Below are 25,061 nucleotides of genomic sequence, written 5' to 3'. Positions count from 1 at the left end.
TTCTTTTTTTCCTGTCCCAAAGAATCTTGTCTGAGGGACACTTGATGACAGATGCAACAGAAACAAAAAAAACCAACCCAATGTCACTTTAGTGCAGAAAGAGGTTGCCTTAGCTTTAAAACGTTTTGGTTAAACCTTGATAGTACATTAAAAAATGCAAAAAAGTTTTCAATGACATTTTATTGGCTATTAAAAAAACCTCATGAAAAATATGTCAATTCTGGCTGAGATCAGAGGGCATACAGTGGAGGATATAATTCTTCAATCTCCTGCTAAATTTCTGCTTTTGCTCACAAAGAAATGAATAGTCTCTCATTTTTATGGTAGTTTCATTTTAATGGAGAGAGACAGGATAGCAAGCACAATTGAGAAAAAACACATGACATAAATGTTATAAACTACATGAAGAACTACAAGTTCTTTGTCATCAACTTGACCCGCTGTGTTTGGGGGAAGAGAAATGCTGAGTATGACCTAAAGAACAATATCCCCACAGTCAAGCACGGAGGTGGAAACTTCCTTTGAGTCTTTTTTCTGTTAAAGATACAGGATGATTTCATCGCATCAATCTTACAGAGAATCTATGGAGGGAGCTCCCAAGAGGCAACCAAGAAAACTAAAAGATTTAGAGTTTCTGTAAAGAGAAGTTGCTGTTTCCGTAGCGATTGGAGTTTTTACAGGGTGGGGTTGCTAGCCCCACGCCCAACCCTCCTCCTTTCTCATCCGGGCTTGGGACCGGCAATGGCAGAGTTCAGACTACTGAACTCTATCGTCTTCCCTACTGCACTTTACGCTAGTGAAACCTGGCGCTCAACAAGTGCAACTATTCAACACCTGAACGTGCTTCAACAACGTGGCTTGCGGCGAATCCTGAGAATTTCCTACCGGGACCGAATAACAAATGAGGAGGTCCTACGAAGAGCAGGCACCCACCCATTAGCCGATGTTGTTGCAGAAAGACGCTTTCGCTTTGCGGGACATACACTCAACAAAAATATAAACGCAACACCTTTGTTACTGCTCCCATTCCCCATGGGATGGACGTAGAGACCTAGAATTCATTCCAGATACACAATATAACCATCCCTCCCAAACAGTGGTCACAAATCAGTCCAAATGTGTGGTAGTGGGCACATCTGCTATATTGAGATAATCCATCCCACCTCACAGGTGTGCCACATCAGGATGCTGATCTGACATCATGAGTAGTGCACAGGTGTACCTCAGACTGCCCACAACAAAAGGCCACCCTGGAATGTGCAGTTTTGTCTCACAGCAAAATGCCACAGATGCCACAAGCAATGAGGGAGCGTGCAATTGGCATGCTGACAGCAGGAATGTCAACCAGATCTGTCGCCCGTGCATTGAATGTTCATTTCTCAACCATAAGCCGCCTCCACAGGCGTTTCAGAGAATATGAGGCAAATGGTGGTCACACCAGATACTGACCGATTCTGGGTCCCCAGACCCCCAATAGCGCAAAAAACTGCACATTCCAGGGTGGCCTTTTGTTGTGGGCAGTCTGAGGTACACCTGTGCACTACTCATGATGTCAGATCAGCATCCTGATGTGGCACACCTGTGAGGTGGGATGGATTATCTCAATATAGCAGATGTGCCCACTACCACACATTTGGACTGATTTGTGACCACTGTTTGGGAGGGATGGTTATATTGTGTATCTGGAATGAATTTTAGGTCTCTACGTCCATCCCATGGGGAATGGGAGCAGTAACAAAGGTGTTGCGTTTATATTTTTGTTGAGTGTATTTTACGCCTACCCCCTCATCGCCCAGCTAAGATTGCCATGACATGGCGTCCACGAACTGGCAAGCGAAAGCAAGGCTGACCAAAGACCACATGGCGTCGAACATTTATGGACGACCTGAGAACTGTCGACATTGCCTGGGACGAAGCTGAAGCAGTCGCTGCTGACCGACATCGATGGAGATCACTAGCTGCCCGATGCGCCGCTCGGCGTAGGAGGAACTAAGTACTAAGTAAGTAAGTAAAGAGAAGTGTCCCAAAACCCCTCATGAGATGTGCACCAATCTAGTGACAAACTACCGCTGTGCTTGCCAACAAGGATTTCTCCACAAGTCATCTTTTGCTTGGGCATGCAAATCAATGTATAACTTTTATTTTTAACTAAGTTGTGCTGGGCAACTTTATCTACATCAGATATGTCAACATTTTAACATTATTGGTATAATGTTTCTGTATGCAGGCAGATGGTGCCAGGTGTTTAATCATGCCCAGGAAACAGGTCATAATAGGCTGTTAAACTGTCACTTATTTTAAAAACCAGTGACAGCGTCATGAGAGAGAGATTAGATGGATATAAATTGACAAGTGAGGTGCTAAATCTCGAACAAGCAGCCAGTGAACCCAGGTATTAGCTGCCCCTTTCTTAAATATGCACTGTTTCAGGAATTAATCAGGAGTGAGATATTCTTAGGAACTGTCCTCAAAGGGACAATGATGCCACAGAGATTATCACCACGGCCACAAACTGCCGTTCATTTATCTTTATTATGTATGTTATTGAATACCTGCTTCAGAAATTTTAAACGGCACCTTATGTTGAGTCACAGAGGGAACAGCTGAACACAGTGGATTACAACCAGAGTTCATTCTAATCTTTAATGCAACAGATGGCAAAATCTCAGGGCTTATGAGTTAATGTCAAAACAAGTTCAAGTTGTCTAAATAAAGAGCTGCAAAGGAGAGGTCATTAAGTTTATTATGTTGGTGTCATTTGATGGACATACTGATTTGCCAAGATATCAAGAAAAATGTTTTTTCATGAATCATTTATTGAAATGCTGTGAATTTTTTTTTTGATTGTGTGGTCATAAAAAAGCCCTTTGGAGCTTTGAAGCAGATTTTAAAAGAGCAAAACTGAACTAAGTTTGACACAATTTATTAAAATGTTAAACAAATTTCTTCCAGTCAGAGAATGCTGCATATAATTGAATTTTTGCTTGATGCATAAAGTTAAAAGATTAAAACTATTAAAACTAGTTTTATTAGATTTATTCAGGTTGTAAATCATGTTTTTAAAAAGTAACTAAGTAATTAGTAATCAGTAAAGCAACGGGATTGCTTTTGGGGGGAAGTAATCGGTAATTAGTTACTGATTACTTTTTCAAGTAACTTGACCAACACTGGTAGTTTGTAATACCTCATACCCTTCCACTGAGATTATTGTTGACGAATAGCTTTCAGTGCAGTAGCTCTCACATGCTGTGTCAAGCCCTTTTTCTGTCACTTTACAACATGACTGTCACACACTGTTGATGTTCTGTAGTTTTTTAGGCCTGCCACTTCTTCTTTCGTCCAGTTTTTAAGGTATATTTGTTGGCTAATAGCCCCTTGGGAATTACCTTGCTCATACAAAAATACTATATATATCTGTCAAGGTGTGATCTTTGACATTTTTCATAGATTCAATTAAATGGGTCCCAGTCATGTATTTTTGCCACAAGTAACAAAGTACCTGAATACATCATTTAAAAATGGTTCTTTGCGAAGTTATCTGTTAACTGACTTGAAAACTCTTCAAACCAATTAAAGGAAGAAAGTCCAATCCTGTGGAATTAAAATATAAAGAAATAAGGGGTGGCTCACCATGTTTACTGCTAGAATAACACCCTCCAAAATAGACTGAACTACATTGAATACACTCGTTGCTTTTCATTATGGAGAAGTGGGGAACTTGGCTTTAAAGTTTAATAGCGTAGAGATAAAAAGCTACTATCACATTTTAAAAAACCCATAGTAACTTACAACGTATTCTCCAAAATAAACATTTTTAGCTTGGAAAAAAAAATCGGAGTCAGACGGGCGCCCTCTTGTGGCTGCGTCCGTCCAGTACACAAATGAACATCAATACTGCGCAAGAGTCTTCTCAGGCAAGAGCGCGCCTGGGTCTTTAGCTCGCGTGACCGACGGTTGTCATAGCAACTGTAAACTAGTAGGCTAAAAGAGCAGGTGCAGGATTTTCCCCGTTTTTGGCGCTTCTGTTTCAACTAAAACTACAACACAGTCGTTCAGAAACTGACAGAAACATGTCGGACGTAGGATCTGAGGAGTTCGAGGATGAACAAAATAAACTCGGGGTGAGAGAATATAATTATCGTGTTAAGTTTGTTTGCTGCCGACGATGAACTAAAGCTAATGGTAAAACCCTATTTTGTTTTTACCCGAGCAGGAGTATGAAGGAGGCAGAAATGAAGCTGGAGAAAGGCACGGATTCGGGAAAGCTATTCTGCCCAACGGAGACATTTATCAGGGAGACTATCAGAACGGGAGAAGACACGGACAGGTAGGACGTTTGAGCTGGACCCCTGCAGTCCAAAGCACAGAACATTCTGCATGTATGTGCATATCAGCACATAAAGACATTATCCTTTAGATATAGAAAAAGCTGCTAAATTAGATAACAGTGTGGACAGTGCGTGAGAACATTAAGCAGTTTAAAGCAGTCTTACCCTCTAATTACAATTTTATTTAAATATTTAGTCCCAAAGAAAATTCTTAATATTTCACGCTTTTCCCTGATGCTACTCGGGTAAGGACTAATATATATTTAAATATAACTGCTTTCTCCACTAGGGGACATATCGCTTCAAGAATGGGGCGAGATATGTAGGGAACTACCAGCAGAACATGAAACATGGACAGGGAACCTTCTACTATCCCGATGGGTCCAAATATGAAGGTATAACAAATGTGCTTTACATGAGTGTGTTGTGTACTTCTACCAATCAAAATTATTTTTATACAGTCCTGAGAACGTTTTTAAAGCCAGCTGAAGCTCTGATGTTGGTTTCTGTAAGCAAAACTCTTACCACTGCCTCTTCTGACTGCCAGGGTCGTGGGTTGAGGATATGAGACAAGGTCACGGTGTCTACACCTACCCCAACAAAGACACCTATGATGGAGAGTGGCTGCAAAATTTGAGGTATGTCACAAGAAATGCAATCACAATTGCTATAACAACTTGTAATGCCAGAAGGAGTCAGGGTTTATATTATATATACACTTTTTTATGTTAAGATAATTTACTTTGATTCAACAGTATTAATACTCTAGAGAGCAGGACTTTTTTCATGTTGAAATGTAGTCCCAGAAATGCTGTCACATGTCTTTAACTTCTGAGATGTTTGAACTTTTTTTTGCACCAACATGCTTTTACTTTGAAGTTAGCTGTAACTAGATATGTTAAAAGCTACTTGAATCTTTGCTGTTTTTGTGATTTCCAGGCACGGACAGGGCATTTACCACTACCAAGAAACTGGCTCTAAGTTCAAGGGCACTTGGGTGAACGGCAAGATGGAGTCAGCTGGAGAGTACCTCCATACTAACCACAGATTCATGGGCAACTTTATCAACAACTATGTAAGTTTTATTTTTATAACATTCTCACAAATTGGTCAGTGATCGATCAAAATACTGAATATGTTTTAATGTAGCTTGTGCATGGTGTGAAAAGTGACAATAGCCAAAATGATTATCATGATTTTTGTGATCACTGTTAAGTTATGTGTTATTTGTCATCACTATTCATTGTTTTTAGTGACATAAATGTTTTTATGACACCGTCCTCCTTATTCCCCTAAATTCAGAGCATCATTCACTCTTTTCATTGCACCTGTGTGTATATTTATGTGAGGGGACGACATCATTTGTCCAGTGAGTTAACCATTTTCCTGGAGGCTTCATTAGTCACCGTGCTTTGTGGGGATTTTAGTTAGTTTTTTTAGTTAGTTAGTCGGTTTGATGGACTGTACTCTTTTACTGTACTTCTATTTAGCAGAATTAGATTAATATATGTATGTATGTATATATATATATAAACTATTAAATTATGGTGTGCTTTAGCTATAGTGAATTATCTCCAGCTATCTCCATGATTTAACCGTTCTATAGAGTTTGAAGTATGTTTTAATGCAGAACATTTGTACTTCAGCGTAAGTCTAATTTTAAAGAATGTATGTATACTGTAGCATTATTACTTTGATATAAGTAGAGGCTTTAGGATAGGTGCGTCTTCTATAGAGCCCTCAGAATCGCTTCATTCATCACATAATCAAAAGGTCAAAGTGTTGTAAAAAGACTTTTTAAGGAAAAACAAAAAACTCATTTTTCTGTTTTTAACCACAAAGAAAGTTACATTATGCGGCTCCATTCTTGCCTTGTGTATTGTTTTGTTTTGTTTTTTGCCCCACTGTTCCAAAATGACATAGATTGGTGTTTTCAGTGTCAATCAACAGAAACAACAATCAGTTCTTATATCATTGTGGTCTGTGTCATTGTAAATGAGGATGAGTCTGTGCCTCTCTCCCTTATTATCTTCGGTTTTAATTTTGTAGCCGCTTGGCCCGGGGAAGTATGTGTTTAACATCGGCTGTGAGCAGCATGGAGAATACCAGAAAGCAGAGCAGGTAAATCCACTCGATTCACTTGAACAGAAACACGGTGATGTTAAATATTTGCCCCCTTCCTGAGCTACTATTTTTTTTCACACATTCAGATCATCGAACAAGTATCAGACAAAGCTAGCCCACATACCAACAAAATGCACTTTTTTAATGATTTCATTTATTAAGGGGAAAAAAGTCACGAGATAGAGCATTAAGGTCAGCTGATCACAGCTTCTGGTTGTTCTGAGAAGCAGACTAAAGGCGATCGTGGCTCAAGAGTTGGCAGTTCGTCTTGTAATCGGAAGGTTGGTGGTTCGAGCCCCGACTTGGACAGTCTTGGTTGTTGTGTCCTTGGGCAAGACACTTCACCTACTGGTGTTGGCCAGAGGGGCCGATCAGTCTGGCCCAGGGCAGCTGTGGCTACAACTGTAGCTGCCTCCACCAGTGTGTGAGAGTGAATGAATTGTAAAAGCACTTTGAGGGACTCGAAAAGCGCTATATAAATGCAATCCATTATTATTAAAGCACAGAGGAGATCAGGCCTTTGCTGTAGTTGCACATACACTTTTGAACAGTCTGCCTCTTCAAATCAGGACCTCACCAACACTTCTTTAAATTGTCTTTAAAACCTGCTTGAAGAAGCATATTTACATGCTTGCATTTAAATGTGAATTAGTTTTTGATACTTTTCTTTCACTTTGTTTTTTGTTTGTTTTGTTCTTTCTGGTTTGCTCTGAGTTATTATTTTTAGTCATACAGAAATTTGGTCAGCCCTTGTTGTTTTAAAATCTGCTTATAATCAAATTGACTTGAGTGGCTGTGTGCTGGCTGCAGATGTGCCTTGTGTTTGCAGATGTTGTCATGCTCAGCTCACTCTACAGATAGTCATGCTGCTATTTGTGGAAACACAGAAATATGTCTGCATTCTGACTGAATTACATGCCAAAGTGTGTTCTTAGAGCATTTTCTATCTGTAGGATTCATCCTGTCCTCTCTCCAGCCTTTGCAGGACAGAGCTGAGGGTGAGTGGGATGCCACTGTCCTCAAATGGATTCCCAAATGTGTCACAGGCCTAACAACAGAAACTCCTGGGAAAGAGACTTCAGGTGAAATTCAACAGTGACGTGCAAGCCATGATTGTAAAACTACTGTCTGATAGCAGAACCCCATACAGAAGGTTACTCTTGCAACCCTAGAGATTTTGAATTTGAAAACACTGAAAATGTTCATTAAAACTTTAAAAAATGTTCAGTAAAAGGCTAAAATTTTATAAATAATTGTCAATATACTTGTTTTAGGGCTGCACAATTAATAAAAAGTTAATTTTGATAATGATTTTTGCATGGGCAAGCATGATTGATTGATACTTAAATGTATGCTTCACCAGTTAAAATGCAAAAGCAAAAGCAAATCAGTTGCTCCCTAAATCAGTGCTGGACCATCCGCTTGTGCAGATCATAGTTTTTCCCTGCAGTTTCCTGGACTAATGTAGACGACTAACATTATGTTAAAAGAATTTAAAAATCACCAAAATTGAAATTTCCTCCACATTATGAGCTTGTGCCTCCAAGAGGATCACCTGGAACAGCCTTGTTGATTTTAATTTTGCATTAAGTTTTGGTATATATATATTTTTTCTTGATGCAAATAAGGAAGACGAGTTTTATTTTGATGCAGACACAGATGTGAGCATGTGAAAGCAGTGCTAGAAATAATAAATAATAAATGAATAATCGGGACCAATAAAAATGAAGATGGCTTAACAAACCAAAGGGTGACATCATAAATCATCAAGAACATAGGTCCTTAGAATTGGAGGGGGTCATTTCATGTTTGTGACATTTCTGTTGTGGTAAGCAGATCAAAACTAAACTAAGGGGGCAGCTGTGGTGGAAGGTGTATTGATCCGTTATGCTGTTTAGTAAAAAGTACTAATACCTCACTGAAAATACATCACTGTTTGTAAAAGTCCTCAAATTGAGATTGTTTTAGCTTGATTTAAATTGCCATGAAGGTTTGGCCATAAACCTCAATGGACTGAAACAACGCCGTAAAGAAGAGTGCTTCAGAAAGATGCAAGAGACTAATTAAGTTATACAGAAATCACTTCAAGTTATTGCTGCTAAAAGGTGGTTTTACAAGCTGTTGAATCACAGGATGTATTTAATTTTTACAACTGCTTCTGTATTTTGGTGTACATTTGTTTAATAAACATTTACACTGTGTAATATATCATATGTTGTTGTTCATCTGAGGTATATTTACTAAGGACTTCCTCATCTATATAGCTTTCAGAAGAATATTTCATTTTTTTATTAATCTTTTGAGTATACTTGCAGTTCTGCTGAAAGACAGAACTGTTCTCTCTAACATTTAAAGGAAAAAAGAATACAAGTTTTTGTCTGTTGTCTTTGCTTTATACTATTTTAGATTAAACCTTCTCCTTCATTATAGTCTTATAGCTATGTCAAATTTGTTGAAAAACAAAACAAACAACACGCCCCAAACTACTGTATAGCCTGTTGGAATAAATACCTGAGTGGAGGTAAGATGGAAAAGATGTTTTTGATTCATGCACTGTCAAGTGAAAGTTAGAGCAAAATTTTAAACATGCTGGGAGCTCAAACACTATATATTTTATAATGGAGACCTTTGTTGCAGGGGTAGCATAGGTAAATGAATGTTTCTTTATATTCTCTATAAAATAAATACATTTGTCTTTAAATTTCTCTACAAATCTAGAAAAATAAACCAAAAGAAAAATGTAGTATTCTCACCTATGAAATAAAATATACAATTTATGAGTAGTTTTTAAAGCCAGTTTCCACATTTTCACTTCAGGTGTGCTGCCATGAGTCAGTTTCGCTTTCAGCATTATTTCGAAGGATGCCGGAAGTTGTTTTGTTGCCGTCAGTTTCGGTTACGCGCTGGCTGCTGCGCTGTCATTCTAGACAACGGAAGAAATTCTGGCAGGCAGTCAGCATGTGAGGGGGTGGACAGGATACCTGCGTGGAGTCGGTATTTTCATCTTCCTCGGTAGATATAAGGGGCGCACTCAAGCTGATTCGAAGACAACACCAAGAATGGACGACTGTCGTCAGCAAACGCTGCTGTTTACGTTCGGCGTGATAGCTGACATTCAGTACGCAGACATCGACGACGGCTACAATTACACTCGGACTCGTAGGCGATACTACCGAAGCGGTCTCCAGCTCTTGAGAAATGCTCGGAAAAGTTGGTCGGAATCAGCTGTCAAGCCAGCATTTATTCTCCAGCTGGGAGACATTATCGACGGCTTTAACAAGCCCAAGGACGCCTCGGAGCGCGCGCTGGACACCGTGCTGAGAGAGCTGAGCTCCTGCCCCGCGGAGGTGTATCATGTATGGGGAAACCACGAGTTTTATAACTTCAGCAGGAGCGCGCTGCTGCGTTCAAAGCTCAACAGCACGCTCCACTCTGACAGGAGCATGAGCACTGCCCCGGCCGGCTCCGGCATATATGCTTACAGTTTCAGCCCTTTCCCCGGGTTTACATTTGTTGTCCTGGATGCCTATGATGTGAGCCTGCTGGGAAGAGAGAAGGCCAGTGAACAATATGTCGATGCTATGAATTTGATAAAGCAGTATAACAAAAACGAAGATCTCAACTGCCCTCCAGGTATGCTTTACTGATAATTACAACATTAATAAAACAAATGTAATTACATTAGCCCAGATATCAAGTAACAGGAATATGCATGTACACAGTATAAAATGCAGTAATATGTATTTAGTTTATTTATTGCCTTCCTTAAACAACTGACAATTCTTAGATGAAAATGTAATTTATACCAGTGAAGGTATCCAGTAGGACAGTTATGTGTTTTAGTAGCATAATTTGTAAATGAGGACCAAAGGATAGAAAACAGGTTTTATGGATTTACACTTGTTATTGACTAAACTACCTTGCGACCCAACAACTGAGTTGATGATGGTTTGTGTTTTTGTTTCAGCATTTAACAATCTCACGCAGAGATTTACAATGTTCAATGGTGGGTTCAGTAAGGACCAGCTGGACTGGTTAGACTCTCTTCTATCATCAGCTGATGAGAAACAAGAAAAGGTCACAATTGTCAGTAAGTAAAACTTTTAAATACGTTCACTGGACACCTTGCTAGTACAGGACCAAGATTTGCCTTAATTTCTCACGGCATAGGTGCTGAAACCTTCCTACAAGATTTCAGTCCATATTAAGATAAGAGCTTCATGCAGTTGCTGCAGCTTTGTCAGCAAAATGTCTGTGATGGGACTCTCCTGTTCCACCACATCCTGAAAGAGCGAATCTGAGTTCAGTAAACTAACTGGCATGTTCCAGAAAGTAGTTTGAGATGATTTGAGCTTTGTGACATGGTGCATTATCTTGCATTATCTTCTACTGTCCAGTTTTGGTTTTTTTTGCCTGTCCCGTTTGGCTCTTTTGCCATCAGAATTATTGTCTAAAGGCAAAGAAAGATGCCCAACGGATTTACTTTACCAAATTGACCATCCCAGCCTTGCCATAATGGTCCATTTGATTCACCTTTTATTGTTTATTTTATTTTCACTTACTGAATATGGGACAGACTTGACTGGGGGAAAGAAGGGGAGAAAGAAAGAGGGAAAGAGAAACAGCTGAGAAGAGGGACGGGGGAGAAGGGCAAAAGACAAAAACCAACAGAATGAGCAGAAAAAGAAAAAAAAGAAGAAAAAAAATGCATATATCAATCACCTGGGTCACCTGCTGAGAAAGAAAAAAGAAAACAATTAATTAATTTCTTAATTTCTCACGGCATAGGTGCTGAAACCTTCCTATGAGATTTCAGTCCATATTAAGATAAGAGCTTCTTATCTTAATATGGAGCTTTGTCAGCAAAATGTCTGTGATGGGACTCTCCTGTTCCACCACATCCTGAAAGAGCTATATCTGAGTTCAGTAAACTAACTGGCATGTTCCAGAAAGTAGTTTGAGATGATTTGAGCTTTGTGACATGGCACATTATCTTGCATTATCTTCTACTGTCCAGTTTTAATGAGCTCATGCAAACTGGAGCCCTAGTTTCCTGCTCTTAGCAGGAACGGTTCCTGGTGTGGTCTTCTGCTGCTGCAGTCAGTTTCCTTGGTTCTAGGTTTGCAAACTGCATCCAGCACAGAACCAAGAGCATTACACTGCTAACAAAACACCAGCCCTTTGCAAGCATCTGAACAAACAGCATGCTAACACAAAGGTAGCCAACAACCCAAAGTGAACGTATGCTGATCCCAGCTCAGCTTGATCAGAGCCTGATCTTCAACATTCCAGTGCTTCTAGTACAATTTAAAAGAACACATGTGTTTTTATTTTTCCTCCTTTATCCAGGTCACCTCCCCATCCACCCAGACTGCACAGACACCATTTGCCTCGCATGGAACTTTGAAGAGCTCCTGGCCGTCATACGCTCCCACACCAGTGTGGTGTGTTACATGGCGGGACACGCCCACGACGGTGGATACTGCCAAGACGAAGATACAGGAGTGCACCACCTGACGGTTGATGGGGTGATTGAGACACCACCTGACAGCAATGCATTCGCCACAGTCTCTGTATATGGAGACAGGATGGAGCTGAAAGGATACGGGAGTATCACAGATCGAGTGTTTCTGTTTCCATCCAGACAAAAGGACACATACTGTAATTAAAGAATCACAACTTTATCACTTCTGTCTTGAAAAAGAATTATTGAAGAATTATTTCTTGTGTGAGTCCAGTCCACCAGTTAGTTAGTGATACACCTAGGAACTAATTTAGAAGATTTTTGAAAGTGTGCTTTTGTGTTTAATCACACCTGGAGCTGTGATGGAACTGTTTGGATTTTGAGAAATGTTCTTCAGACTGGGAACTTGAAGGATGTTTCGCTGAGGAAGTGGGAATATTATGAGTACACCTTACAAGAAGATAGTGTTCTCGCTGCTTTCCACTTTACAGCACTGAGCTTTTTAAGTTATTTTCAAATGGAAAAACACTGACAAATTAGGAACTATTTAAGGGATTGTAATATGATAATATGAAAACAGCAGCATACTTTACAAATACAGTAGCTCAGATATTTTATTGACACTTATGTTGTTTTTTAATTTATGACAGCGTGTGAATGATAACACACCAAATTGGTGACAACACTTGATTGAAAGTGTTTGATTAAGGCTGTATGAAATAAAGTGAAAATAAAAACCTATCTATGCTCAGTGGATACATTAAATGCTACTGTTTCTTGCATTGTGTGATGTGTTCAAGTTAGTGGTAAATTAAAAATTGAGACTTAAGTTATTCATCATGGGGTGGAGTTATATAAATATAATGATGTGATAGCAGGCTCCAGTGTATGGTATGGTATTTCCATATACATTGTCGATTACCTATTTAACCATCTCTTCCTTCACACTGAAAGCCTAAAGAGCCTGATGGTAGAACCAGTTCCATTGTGGAACAAGAGTGCCACCTAGGGGAGAAAAAAAACGACACTTTTATTGCAAAGCAAAGTTTTAATGTGTTTTTTGATTTGACTGCTGGTTCTACATATGCAGTTTTTACCCCTCAGATGTAAAAGGCTAAATCTACCCGACATGTTATGTAGCTACTCATTTTGGCCCTCAGATTTATCCTGAAATTTTACCATGTACAGATGCGTACTAATACTTGTGTTTCTTCATTAGAGCAGTATTTCTTAAAATGGGATACTTTGGAGGACTGCGGCGGCACAAGGATTATTATTTTACGTTTTAGAAATTTGCGTCATGCAGAGTGCCTAAATTATTAATAAATTAGTTTGTTTAATAAGAAAATCGAAGTTAACATGTTTTATAAGTTCTGTATTTGTTATAAGCTCTCCCCAAAGGAGAAAGTAACACATGCAATCAAAATGAAGGAGCCAGTTTCCCATACTGATCACCGATGATTTGTGGTTAACATGTAGCAGCAGTCCAGAAACAGAAAAAGTAGTGGTGCATTTGTTTTACAAAAAAGGGATGAGAAAAAAGCTTGACCACTACATTTGCCTCACTGCCACAAACACAAGCCCTTGTTTCTTGAGTATCTCATCATAAATACTCAATTTGGCGTAACCATTGTCTCTGTTGTTTTGGTATAAATGTAGTTATGGAGTTGAACATTAAAAGTGTAGCATTTTTAGCTTAGACTGTAATAACAGACTGGCAGACTTTTACCGGTGAGGTTGGAGTGCTAGTTAGCAGCTACTGCTGATTAGCAGGCTACATTCAAAGCACCGATACATATACACATATGTTAATTTGTGCTAAGCAACAGACTAATAAAACACCAGAATTTATTTTACCAAAAATGAAGCATAAACTTCCTGGACAGAAATTTGCGTATCATTTCAAAGGCTGTTTGACATATTATGTGATCCTTGATTATCTTTGATGAGCTGACACATCTAACAGTGTAAATCCAACTATAAAAATCTGAGTAAAATATATTACAAATTAAAAAAGGAAGCTTCATTATTCAACACGAAATAAAAAATGTAATACATTAGATCGTCTTTTGTCCATCATATTGTGTTAAATCGCTTAGAATATAAAACAAAAGTATAGAATTGAGTCGATACAAACTAGCCAGAATGTAGAATATGTTATATACATTTGTTATTTATGCAGGTCAAACGTTCAACTGTGAAGTCGTGATTTGCTATTTCCGATTGTCCATAAAAGCAGCAACAGCAGAGACGTGGCCGTCGTTGCGGCTGTTGCGTTCAAGTGGCGCAGTGTCCCGTCTGGAGGCAGAGCGGGCGAAGTTTCACTCTCTGCATTGCAGCCTGAGCGCTGCTGCTGGAATTCAACACAACAATGGCGACTCCCAGTCCTAACAGCAACTCCACTAGCTCTAGCAACAACAGCAACATCGTAGGATCAACGTCGCACCAACTCCACCAGCAAACACAGAGCAGCAGCATGCAAGGTAGGCGAGAACTGGCTCCAGTTCACAGTTTCATATTTCTACTGGTCCCCAGTAAGAGTTTGTAGGAAAGGGTAGCCTTTAGCTTCCTAAAAGCAGAAACACTGTAGCCAAGAGAAACCCAATAAGTAAGTCAGAACTTTCAAAATAAATTATGTTACGCGGCCCATGTCTGGAAACGTGATCAATTTAATGCATCTGTTGCAGATGCTCCGCTTATGTTAATGCAAAATGCACACTTTTGCTAAAACAAGCCAAAATAGTGGCCGAACCGCCTTTTCTTTGAGTAAGGTCAATCTGTGCACTTATTTGGTTAATCATAATTAAAATTAAAATGAGCAGTTAGTGACAAGCATCACACATGTAAGTTTTTACATGTTAAATCAGATTTAAAAAAATATTCACACCATGTAGTTGATTAGCCTAAACTAATCAAAGGCTTTACTGTAGGATCTGAGTAATTGTCTGTTGACAAGCAGCGCTTTTACTTTGACGTCTGACTCGTGAGACTTCCGCTAATTCTGTCTTTCTGCGCTTAGCTTCATCTCCATCTCCCTGAAACTGCACTGCTGCTAGGCTAGCAATGATGCACAAGCTTCAGTTTAATTGTTGTACCAACGGGCCTGTAATGGCATAGTCAAGTGTTTTCATTCCTGAAGTTTGAATCGTACATCTCGACTCTACCTTTAAAAGTATTACGTTGTTTAAAAAAATGAGTTCTCCAACTATTTTAACTTTTTCGCCTTTGTTATTAGCAGAGGGCTGCTACAAGTAGCCTCAAGGCCTACACTGAAGTGTACTTCTGTCCCCGGTCAGGCCACTGTTTCAGTGCTTTGCTCCGAGTAGCAAAGAAATGATGGAGCTAATAAAGTTAAAGTTGGGGCTATCAATTCTATTAAGTGTCAACATTAAATTCTGTTGGCTTCAGGCCATACATAACGTTACTTGTCTTCCTTGTGTTGCTAACGGTAGTTCTGTCGGTGGTTTCATAACGTGTTGACACAAATCACCTCGATTTGTAAAATAAATTTAAAGTCTAAGCCTTTATATTTGTTAAGTGTACATCTCTATCTAGTTAATGCCTCTAAGCGCACACTGTCATCTCTTATCGGACAGGCAGACCTCGTGACAAAACCTGTAGTCAGCTAAGATTTGTTTTAGTGAGGTCACACATTTTAATAATGTGCTGTGAGGAACAGAAACGTCTACTGAAACTTAATACATAAAATCAAATTTTCTTATTCTACATTAATCCACTGGGCATATAAAAGAGGATGATCGCAAGAGAGTCCTCAACGAATAGGAATAAAATCGCCAAAATAATTATTAACACTTGACAACGTATTAGACAACGTATTAGTTTAGTTTTTGCGAATGCAATATCGACATTATGTTAAAATTGAAGTAACAAACAGAACTTTTGTCCGTAGGGTTTTTCTTACAGGAAAAGCACCTTCTTTGACCTGAGGGTTTAGGCCTTGTCTTGCTTACTTCTGTTTACAAATTAGAATTAGATTTCAGAAGCAAAGATAAATCACCACAGAAACGTTTGAATGTGTGTAAGGAGCGGTTGAAGGTGACTGCTGTCAGGAGTAAAGTTGCTCCTGGTGCTGTGGTATATGGAAGACTAACACCCCCCATATAAGTGTAATTACAAGAGGAGGGGGGGAAAGTCAATTTTTGGGCTACAGCTCCATAGGATGCTATTTGTTCTGACTTGCTTGTCACCCCCTATGAAACCCTCAGTCCTCAGAGTAGGAGTTCTCCGCTATAGTTGAAATTCTGCAGATATACAGGGAGTCATGTAGTGACAGCTGATGGGTGTTTTGGGGGGTTAAATAGAATTCTTATTGTCATTCATAAACCTTGATTACACACACATGTAAAGTGCTTCACATACATTAAGCTGTGTTTTCTTCCAAGAGTTGTCATTTCATTGGAAAAAGCCAGCAGAGCAGGTTAGACAGACTTACATGTAATAATGGATGTGCTCATAGTATATCAGGAGGGCTTTACTCTGGATTTTATTGATTATTAAGCGCCTAATCTTAAGCCTCAACAGCCATATCTGACTTTGTAATTTCTTGCTCTGTGGCAGTATCAAATGTTTTATCTAAACCTTGCAGAAACCAACACCTGCTGGAGATGTCAAAATGAAACAGGTATTCAAACTTATTTTATAAGGTTTTAGTCTGATTTGGGGAGATTTCGTTTTTTGTTGAGTTGAAAAAAAAAATTATTATTATTATTTTTTTTAATTTTTAGGGCCAATCTTGGCAAAGGAATTTATTGAAATGTCCCCATCGCTTCCCTCTGTTGGTCTTTTTCTTTTGTTCGCATAAAGTTATTTTGTTTTCCATTTTTTCCATTTTTGTAATACCTGTAATTGTATCATCTTTTTTTCTGCATGTTTTCAACTGAGTTTCTATGTTAGAATGACCTGATGTAGACAGACCCCATTTGATGAGACACTGTTAAGTGTGGTTTCCATTGTATGAAAGGTATACCAGTTGAAGTGGCACATGCCAGTTTTTAGTGGCTGGCCACTGTGAAACTGTGGTGTTCTGCTAAGCCAACAAAAAGAGAATATCAGTCTTGTTCCACCGGCAAATACCAGTCATCACTAGTGTGTTCATAGTATTTTACTACTGTCTGTTTATAAAGCTAACAAACATCGTAGCTTTTAGTATTAATTTTATTTACCTCCACCCCACTCCCCATTGTGATTAAATTCAACAGTTGCATGTAATTAACTTTATTACCAAGAATTTGCAGCATGAAATATATTCTTGTAATACAAACTGTTTTTGTTTGGGTTTTTTTATTTTTTTTTTGCTAAGACTGTTTTATCAGCTAGCTTTAACGTGTAGCCCTTTGTTTTATTTTTTTTCCCCACAAAAATGTAATTTTCTAAGATATTAGTTTATATACTTACATTTAAGGTACAATGGCAAACAGTGACATTGAGTTCGTTTTAATAAGCTGTATTTTGACTTTGTAGTGCTAAGCATACGTTAGCAAAAAGGGCTAATGCCAAACAAAGTATAGGAAACAATATAGTTTAATTTTACTGTCACTTTTTAATACAATCCACTTATTATTCTATAGTACTTCATACACTGATGATACAGTATTCAACTTTAATAATAATCTTGGCAATATGGGAAAATTGAACTATTTGCTTTTTTGCCATATGCTTTTAGTACTGCTAACAAGCTAGCAGCCAGCTAACCTAGCTTGGCACAACAATTGCTATCTATCTATTAGAGAGGTCACAGGAAGTAATTGCAAAAGCCTAAAACAGTTTTATATAGGCAGCAGTGACAAATACATGTAATTGATTATTGTTCTGGTGGTAGTATTTGCAAGTGGAACAGCAGAAAGTAGTGCCATATGCACAGTGCCACAAGACTGGCAGAACATTGGTTTTCAAAATTGAAAGTAAGATGGTACTGAAATGACTGTTAAAATTGAACTATTTTGCCAGTAATACAGCAAATACTACATCGGTTATATATGGCAGTGCACTGAGCAAGACCCACCAATATGTGGCACATCTTTTGCCAGCTAAAGCACGTTCTCAGTATCCTGACCTGTTTTCCATTTTCAGCATTGAATCATGCTGGGACGGGACTTATCAAACGTGGCCCATTTAAACTCTTAACAACACATTTCAAGAAAATGTAGTAAAATGTTTTTTTCTTTACTTCAGGGTTTCAGATAAGCCTGTCTGGAATACCCCAAAGTAAGCATTAGACTTGCACACAAAGCACACGACCTCTACTCTTTGTGGGGACACCTCAGTAGTGTAAAGGAGCATCCTTCCCTCTGTTATTGTAGCCATATTCAAGACTGGGCTCATTCTTGCCTCCTGTTACTGAGCTTCAGTCTTGATTCATGGTTTATACTATTATATACATGCACGTGCGTAATTGGATAACACAGGTGAGAGGATGCCACTGTATACTACTGAAACAGCCTGTGTGGTGCTCTGGTAGTGGGAGTCTGTCCACTGTTCACTGCTGTTAATTGTCACAAATATATTTATTGCCATGAAAGATTCATTTGCACTGGGGCTTAAAAGGCTAAGGGATCTGTTTGCATTCAGGAGCTGGTTGGACAGGGCATGGCAGAGACAACTTAACACTTGAACTCAGCACTTTCAACAATGCCTAAACTTAATTACCAACTCTATTTGGGTGATGCATTCATATACTCACATGCACCTAACAGTTAATTCAACCTATGTGTCCTCAGTCTGAACAAAGTGCTGTCTTGAGTGTTGGGTCGCTTTCACATGTCAGTGGGAACTGTTTAGTGTTGACATGCACATTTATAAAGATTATTGATGGAAACATTCTGAACACGGATTCCCAATGTTAGCACCCTGCTTAGTGCACAGCATACTAGCCTGATAGCTTGCACACATGCTGCATGCCATTTGTTCAGAAGGTTCTAGCTAAAAGGGCTTGTGCAGTACACCTATCTGAACACTGGGAACCCCTGTACATTTTTGCTTGTGTTCAAAACTTTTTGCTTTCTCGAAGCTTGAGAAGAGCTTGAGAACTCCAAAACTTCATGCCACAGATTTTTTTTCCCACCCTTCCCTCATAGTCATATTTTTCAAATGCAACTGCATAATGCATATGAATGTGTTTATACTTGGATCATATTAAGTTGCTGTGGCATATTGAGACTTATCTCAAGTGTAGAAAGACAATACTGAGGTAAGAAAGGCATTTTATCACACCATGTGTATCCTCTGTCTTCACCAGTTGGTTGAACCCACAGACTGGTGTGCATGTGGTGGCACTGTGCATCTGTTTCTCTCTTTGTCCTACCAGGTAAACGCAAAGCTCTGAAACTGAATTTTGCCAACCCTCCAGTGAAACCGGCTTCCAGGCTCCCACTCAATCCAACAGTTCCCTCTTTCCAGAACCCTCACATGTGAGTAAAGATAGTTGGGACATGATGTCACTGGAACTAGATAAGAGGTTGTATATAGAAATTGAACATAGCCTCTGGACCTGATAACAGTAGAGTGAATTTGTCAGGCCAGCAGGGGGCAGTGCCTGGTTGCAAAAAGTAGTCCTGTTGTGTAGACGTTTACAGAGAAACAACACTGCTCATTTGCTTCATAACCTCAGGAAGTACGTTTTGATTATTAAGTTTCTTTGTGAGCAATTTTCCAAAATCTCTTCAAGTTACTATGACAACAGAAATGCACTGACTACATTTGCTTCTGTGTAAAACATTTGTAGAGTTGGTTTTTATGCTAACCACCTTAGCTTGCTAGCAGTTTTTTTATTTTATTTTTTTTTTTTAAGTTGACATGTTGCTACATTTCCTGGCAATTTGTTGAGTGCTGTGCAATGGCACAAAATCACTGACACGACTGTTTTTCAGCACATGTTCATATTTCTGGTTGCACAACATGCAGTCTAAGTTGGGGCATATCCTTAGAAATACTGCTTAATAGCACTAATGGTGGTCTAATCTTTATGCATCCTGCACCTTTAATATCATGAGGGGATTTTTTTAATGATAAAAATATTACAAATACTATGTTCATATTTTGCCATCTTGTCAAATCCCACATACCCGATCATATTTTAAAGCCGGTTCATGGAAACTTTACAGTTCACATAGAATTAATTTCTGATTAAAATATAAGTGATTAAATCTAAATGCTGTCATCGTCCCACATTTAACAGAGAGCGCCTACGGACACACAGTATTGAGTCATCTGGGAAGCTGAAGATCTCCCCTGAGCAGCACTGTGACTTCACTGCAGAGGATCTGAGAGACCTTGGTGAGATCGGCCGTGGGGCGTATGGCTCCGTCAACAAGATGGTCCACAAACCCACAGGCCAGATCATGGCTGTCAAGGTAGCCCAATAATAGACTATTAGTGATCTGGAGAAGTTTGTGGAATCAACCAATTCCAGTCTCTGGCCAGTCTCTAGGTGCTTCTCTACTTTTTGTTAAGCTGATGCAGAGCTGCTGTATTGAGGTCATATATTGTAGTGTACTGCATGAAAATGTCACGTCACCAGAGGCCAGTCTTTACTGATCAACAGGCATCTGAACTCAGTTTTGCAAAGACGTCCCAACCAACTAATATTTTAGTCGATTGTACTAAAACGAGTCTGACAGTAAACGTCTCTCAAAGTGTGACTAACATTAGCCGTGCAAGCAGCAGCAGTCTGCCCACACACCTGGATGGCATGCAGTGTGCACTGCAGGTGGTTACATGTTAGCTTATTCTGACAGCCTTTTTAGAAGCATTCATTGTGTAGATGAAATACTGACAGACTCTGATTTTAGGAAAAATGCGTTGTTGAATTTTGAATAACATGATAACGAGCTCATTGGAATTAGTTTCGCCGATGCATTTTAGGGTCGAACAGTTTCATTTCTGACTGAAACAAAGGTTTACTGAACTAGCATCAGTGTTGTGGTCAAATGACCTCTCACTGTTAAGTGGATGTGGATGCTTGAGTGGTTTATGTGCATTACTTTTATTGAACCCAGCATGCACACGGTGATAGCAGGTGAACTTGCAAGGTATAATAAATAACAAAAATGAAGGCTGTTCAATTCATGTCCATTGCTCTCTCAGAAATGAATTCTCTTGTTAATGCTGCTAAAGTTAGAAATGTGATTAAAAGTGTGAGGCTGAAACATGCATGTCTGTTTTCTGATGTGTCCCTCAGAGGATTCGCTCCACTGTGGATGAGAAGGAGCAGAAGCAGCTGCTGATGGACCTTGATGTAGTGATGAGGAGTAGTGACTGTCCCTACATTGTGCAGTTCTACGGCGCCCTCTTCAGGGAGGTCTGAAAAACACACCCACCTGTCTTTTTTTATGTTACCGAAACAAAATATACCTGATTCATTCAGTTGATTGCAAATTCTTGAAGGAGTCTAACCTTTATGTCTTTGTTTCAGGGGGACTGTTGGATTTGTATGGAACTTATGTCTACCTCATTAGACAAATTCTACAAATATGTATATTGTGCATTAGATGACGTCATTCCAGAGGAAATATTAGGCAAAATAACATTAGCAGTAAGCAACGATTTCATATTCATGTAATGTAATTTTCCTGTAATGGCATGCATAGCATCAAATAATTAACCAAAGATTTTTTTTCTCTTTAACAGACTGTTAAAGCACTGAACCACTTAAAAGAAAACTTGAAAATAATTCACAGAGGTAAGTTTTCTCATTTTATTCTGATCAGCTATTAATAATTAACTCTCGTCCCAGTTACATTATAGTTAGGTCGTCCTTTACTGTGTTTGCAGACATCAAACCTTCCAACATTCTTATGGACCGAAAGGGGAATATCAAACTGTGCGATTTTGGCATCAGCGGCCAGCTGGTGGACTCCATAGCCAAGACCAGAGATGCAGGCTGCAGGCCTTACATGGCAGTAAGTAATCAACTGCACTGATTAAGAAATATGCATCAGTTACATGTGAAGGAGTAAAACGGGTTGATGTTATTATCATATTTATTAAGAACCTTCATTTGAGTTGTTCATACCTTGCAGAGTGCACCCCAAGCAGCCAAAACATTTAAATCTTCTGCTTAATATTGCATGGGTTACCCTTGTGTTCAGTTCTGACCAATGGGGGCACAGACCTGTGCTGTCGAGCAACTGATCCTTTGGATTGTAATAAATCAGGCTTGCTGAAAAGAGGTTGGAGACCAGTTCAGTACCTATAGCCAGGGGTGTGCAATTAATTTTCCCAAGCGGCCACATGAGAAGTGGAACTGTTGTGGAGAGATCAAATTAATACTGAGCAGAATTGAGTTCAGCTTATTAACATCGCCCTCTGCAACAGTCCAGCTTCTCGTGTGACTCTTTGGGAAAATTAATTGTCTGCCCCTGGCTTAAGCTGTGTGTCAAGTCATTCCTCGGTAGTTTTCACTGCACAGAGGGTGTTGCAGTTGGGAGCGAGTCTATGAAGGATTTCTGACAGTGTTTAGGTCGGCAGTACACCTTAAAGTAATTCCATATATGCCATTTATATGGGCATCCTCAGTAGAACTTTGCATTTAATGACAAGTTCACTTCACGTGTCATTGGATTTAAAATTGTTGTGACTGACATGTATTTTGCATTTGTATGATAGAGTGAAATACTGTCGTATGGGGTCTAGTGAATTATCTGTGTATCACAGAATATTTCCATTTGTGCATTTTGCAGCCTGAAAGGATAGACCCCAGTGCTTCTAGACAAGGCTATGATGTCCGGTCTGATGTATGGAGTTTGGGAATCACCCTGGTAAGACTCAAGGGTTTTATTAAGTTAAGCTGTTGCGATAAGGATAAATCCACAGTGTTAGACAATCACAGTTCTTTCTGTTTGTTATCAGTATGAGCTGGCAACAGGAAGATTCCCCTACCCTAAGTGGAATAGTGTTTTCGATCAGCTGACGCAGGTGGTAAAAGGTGAGCCTCCCCAGCTCAGCAACTCAGAGGAGAGGCAGTTCTCCCCCAAGTTCACCAACTTTGTTAACCTATGGTAAGCACAATCACGTAAAAATTGATTGGGGAACATTTTTATGCCCACTACATTTGGCACATTGCCTCTGATTTGTTCTTTTTTTTGCCTGTCCAGCCTTACAAAGGATGAATCAAAAAGGCCAAAGTACAAGGAGCTTCTGGTGAGTTTCAATACTACTTAAAATTGAAATGTAAAAGTCATTTTTATTTGCTGCAGTAAATACAATTTTACCCCAACTCCTAGCTCTGTGATATTTGAGGATTTAGGCTAAACCAACTTTAAATTAGCTGCCTCATACAGGGTGAATTGTCACTTCAGCTTTGTGTATCTCTCCTGTAGAAACACCCTTTCATTCTGATGTATGAGGAGCGTTTTGTGGACGTTGCCAGCTATGTGTGTCGCATTCTGGATCAGATCCCTGCCTCTCCTATCTCGCCCATGTATGTCGACTGACAGTTAGTCCAGGGAGGGTGGGGTGAGGGTTGGGGGAGGGGGGTCGTTAGCCAACAGTGGGTTGGACACCAAGTTTTGTGACGCGACGTTTGACATCTTAGCCCTAAGAGTTAGGTGGGATCACCAGTTTTTTCTCGTGTTCCAAAGAACAAAGGAAGTCTAAATTGCTCAGTGCAATGAGACAAATATCCTTAAGCAAACCTTTCAACCTCCCATCACCTGATTTTAAAATCCCATAATATTGTCATTTATCTTCAGTCAGAAAAACTTGAAGCGAGAACATTGTCTTAGTAAAATGCAATGTATCTGTGTATGTGAGGGGGAAAAAGGAATAGTGTGTATATAGATATAGATATATATCTCATATGTACTTGAATTTGTACACAAATACAGAATTTACCAAATAAAGTGGTGAGCAGTGACGCTCTTGATGTATGAACAAAAATAGCCACCCAGTGGATTGTACATTGTGGACTGTATGTTTGCATATGTGTGTTCACCTCTGAACTGTTGACATGTACAAATGTATGCAGATAGGTCTGCTGTCTCAACAGTCTTTTCATGCATTTGGTTGAGAGCACCTTTACTCACAGCAAATGGTTGAGTATGCAAGAGTGTTTCTGTGTGGAACACTCGTGGATTTGGTAGCGCAGCTTTCTTTTTCTTTTCTTTTTCACTTTCCCCCAATATGCAATCTGTGAGAAGCTGTCTTGATAGAAACATAAGACAACTGCCATTTCTCACAAACTGGCCTCAGTTCATCTCTTTTGTTATCATTGTGTTTGAGTTATAAAACTAAGCATCTCTTTTTGATTGAGAATTTCCTGTGTTAGTCTTGTTGAACAGAGCTGGTGGTAGAAACTCCTAATTAGAAGTAATATCAAATGGCAACACCTGGTTTAATGCAACTGGATTTTTGTCATTCAAAGAGGTAGCTACAGCTAAAGACAACTGATAGGTTAAAACAAAAAACAACGCATGCTTCCAAATATCCTTTATAGGTTTTTGTTAATAAAAAAAGACAAAGGACAAGATGATGTAACAATAGCTAGCTAAGATGAGAAGCAGACTAGCAAAATATATGTTAAATAATTCTGTCCAAAAAAAAAAAGGTTAAGATTGGTAAAGTAAGGTATACTAACTCAATAGAAATGTATATTTTTCTACTATATAGTTCTAGTCAAATGGATGAGGAAATAGAAAAGACTGTTACGCTATTATCATGCTAATAAATTCAAGTTTAACATCTAGCTAACCGTATTTTTTTTTTTTTTTTTTTTTTTTTTTTTTTTTTTTTAAATAAATGCCTTCACCTGCATTTTAAATGCAATCAGTTTGCATTAAGGCATACTGTCGTTCTTTCAGGACCACCCAGAAGTCTCCCAGGCTACACACTTTTTGTCCCACAAAAACATCCTCGTTTCCTTGCGAGTAGTGGAAGATGCCCTCTACCCTGGTGTAAAGTTAGTTTGGGACATTATGTCCACTGTAAATGTGTATGTACATAGAACACCTAACCTGCTGTTACTGGCAGGTTCTGCTCAACAGTTAAGGCTGATTCCTAAACACAGATCCAAGCACCAAGATAGGTGTCAGGTGCAAATTCTTTTAGTTTAGGAATGAGCCTTAATTCCACCTGTCATAGTGCTGTACAGTTAAACTTCTCATCCACACTGATCACAGATCCACCGTGCT

The 25,061-nt window shown here is 39.1% G+C and overlaps 3 protein-coding genes across 9 annotated transcripts; all 3 read left to right on the top strand.

Annotated features, from left to right (window-relative positions):
* The first annotated feature begins 3,937 nt into the window (after nt 1-3,937).
* On the top strand, nt 3,938-7,763 carry rsph1 (radial spoke head component 1). 2 transcript variants are annotated; one of them, XM_086304968.1, is made up of 7 exons: nt 3,938-4,121; nt 4,214-4,327; nt 4,618-4,723; nt 4,876-4,966; nt 5,268-5,403; nt 6,378-6,449; nt 7,406-7,763. In XM_086304968.1, exons 1-7 carry the CDS (start codon nt 4,071-4,073, stop codon nt 7,502-7,504), a joined length of 669 nt encoding a protein of 222 aa, XP_086161094.1. In that variant the 5' UTR covers nt 3,938-4,070; the 3' UTR covers nt 7,505-7,763. The 2 variants fall into 2 exon arrangements, with proteins under 2 accessions (XP_086161094.1, XP_086161093.1); XM_086304967.1 differs by having other exon boundaries at nt 3,940-4,121; nt 7,429-7,763.
* Nucleotides 7,764-9,332: 1,569 nt separating this feature from the next.
* Nucleotides 9,333-12,686, top strand: adprm (ADP-ribose/CDP-alcohol diphosphatase, manganese-dependent). The gene is made up of 3 exons (XM_086304703.1): nt 9,333-10,085; nt 10,420-10,542; nt 11,802-12,686. The coding sequence occupies exons 1-3, from the start codon at nt 9,512-9,514 to the stop codon at nt 12,119-12,121; spliced, it is 1,017 nt and encodes a 338-aa protein (XP_086160829.1). The 5' UTR covers nt 9,333-9,511; the 3' UTR covers nt 12,122-12,686.
* A 1,477-nt stretch (nt 12,687-14,163) lies between these two features.
* On the top strand, nt 14,164-24,649 carry map2k4b (mitogen-activated protein kinase kinase 4b). Of its 6 annotated transcripts, none has more exons than XM_086304963.1 (13): nt 14,164-14,399; nt 16,523-16,558; nt 18,109-18,141; nt 19,283-19,343; nt 20,111-20,285; nt 21,113-21,232; nt 21,347-21,466; nt 21,562-21,613; nt 21,706-21,833; nt 22,614-22,691; nt 22,783-22,931; nt 23,028-23,073; nt 23,253-24,649. In XM_086304963.1, exons 1-13 carry the CDS (start codon nt 14,288-14,290, stop codon nt 23,364-23,366), a joined length of 1,224 nt encoding a protein of 407 aa, XP_086161089.1. In that variant the 5' UTR covers nt 14,164-14,287; the 3' UTR covers nt 23,367-24,649. The 6 variants fall into 6 exon arrangements, with proteins under 6 accessions (XP_086161089.1, XP_086161086.1, XP_086161091.1 ...); XM_086304960.1 differs by having other exon boundaries at nt 19,241-19,343; XM_086304965.1 differs by lacking the exon at nt 16,523-16,558.
* The last annotated feature ends 412 nt before the right edge of the window (nt 24,650-25,061 follow it).

Source organism: Aulonocara sp. 'chitande type north' Nkhata Bay, linkage group LG8 (genome assembly GCF_057382095.1).
Source record: "Aulonocara sp. 'chitande type north' Nkhata Bay isolate Kocher_YH1m ecotype deep benthic linkage group LG8, A_spYH_male_GT1.1, whole genome shotgun sequence".
Lineage (NCBI taxonomy): Eukaryota > Metazoa > Chordata > Actinopteri > Cichliformes > Cichlidae > Aulonocara > Aulonocara sp. 'chitande type north' Nkhata Bay.
The sequence above is the reverse complement of the archived record's forward strand: the minus strand, read 5'-3'. Positions and strand labels throughout refer to the sequence as shown.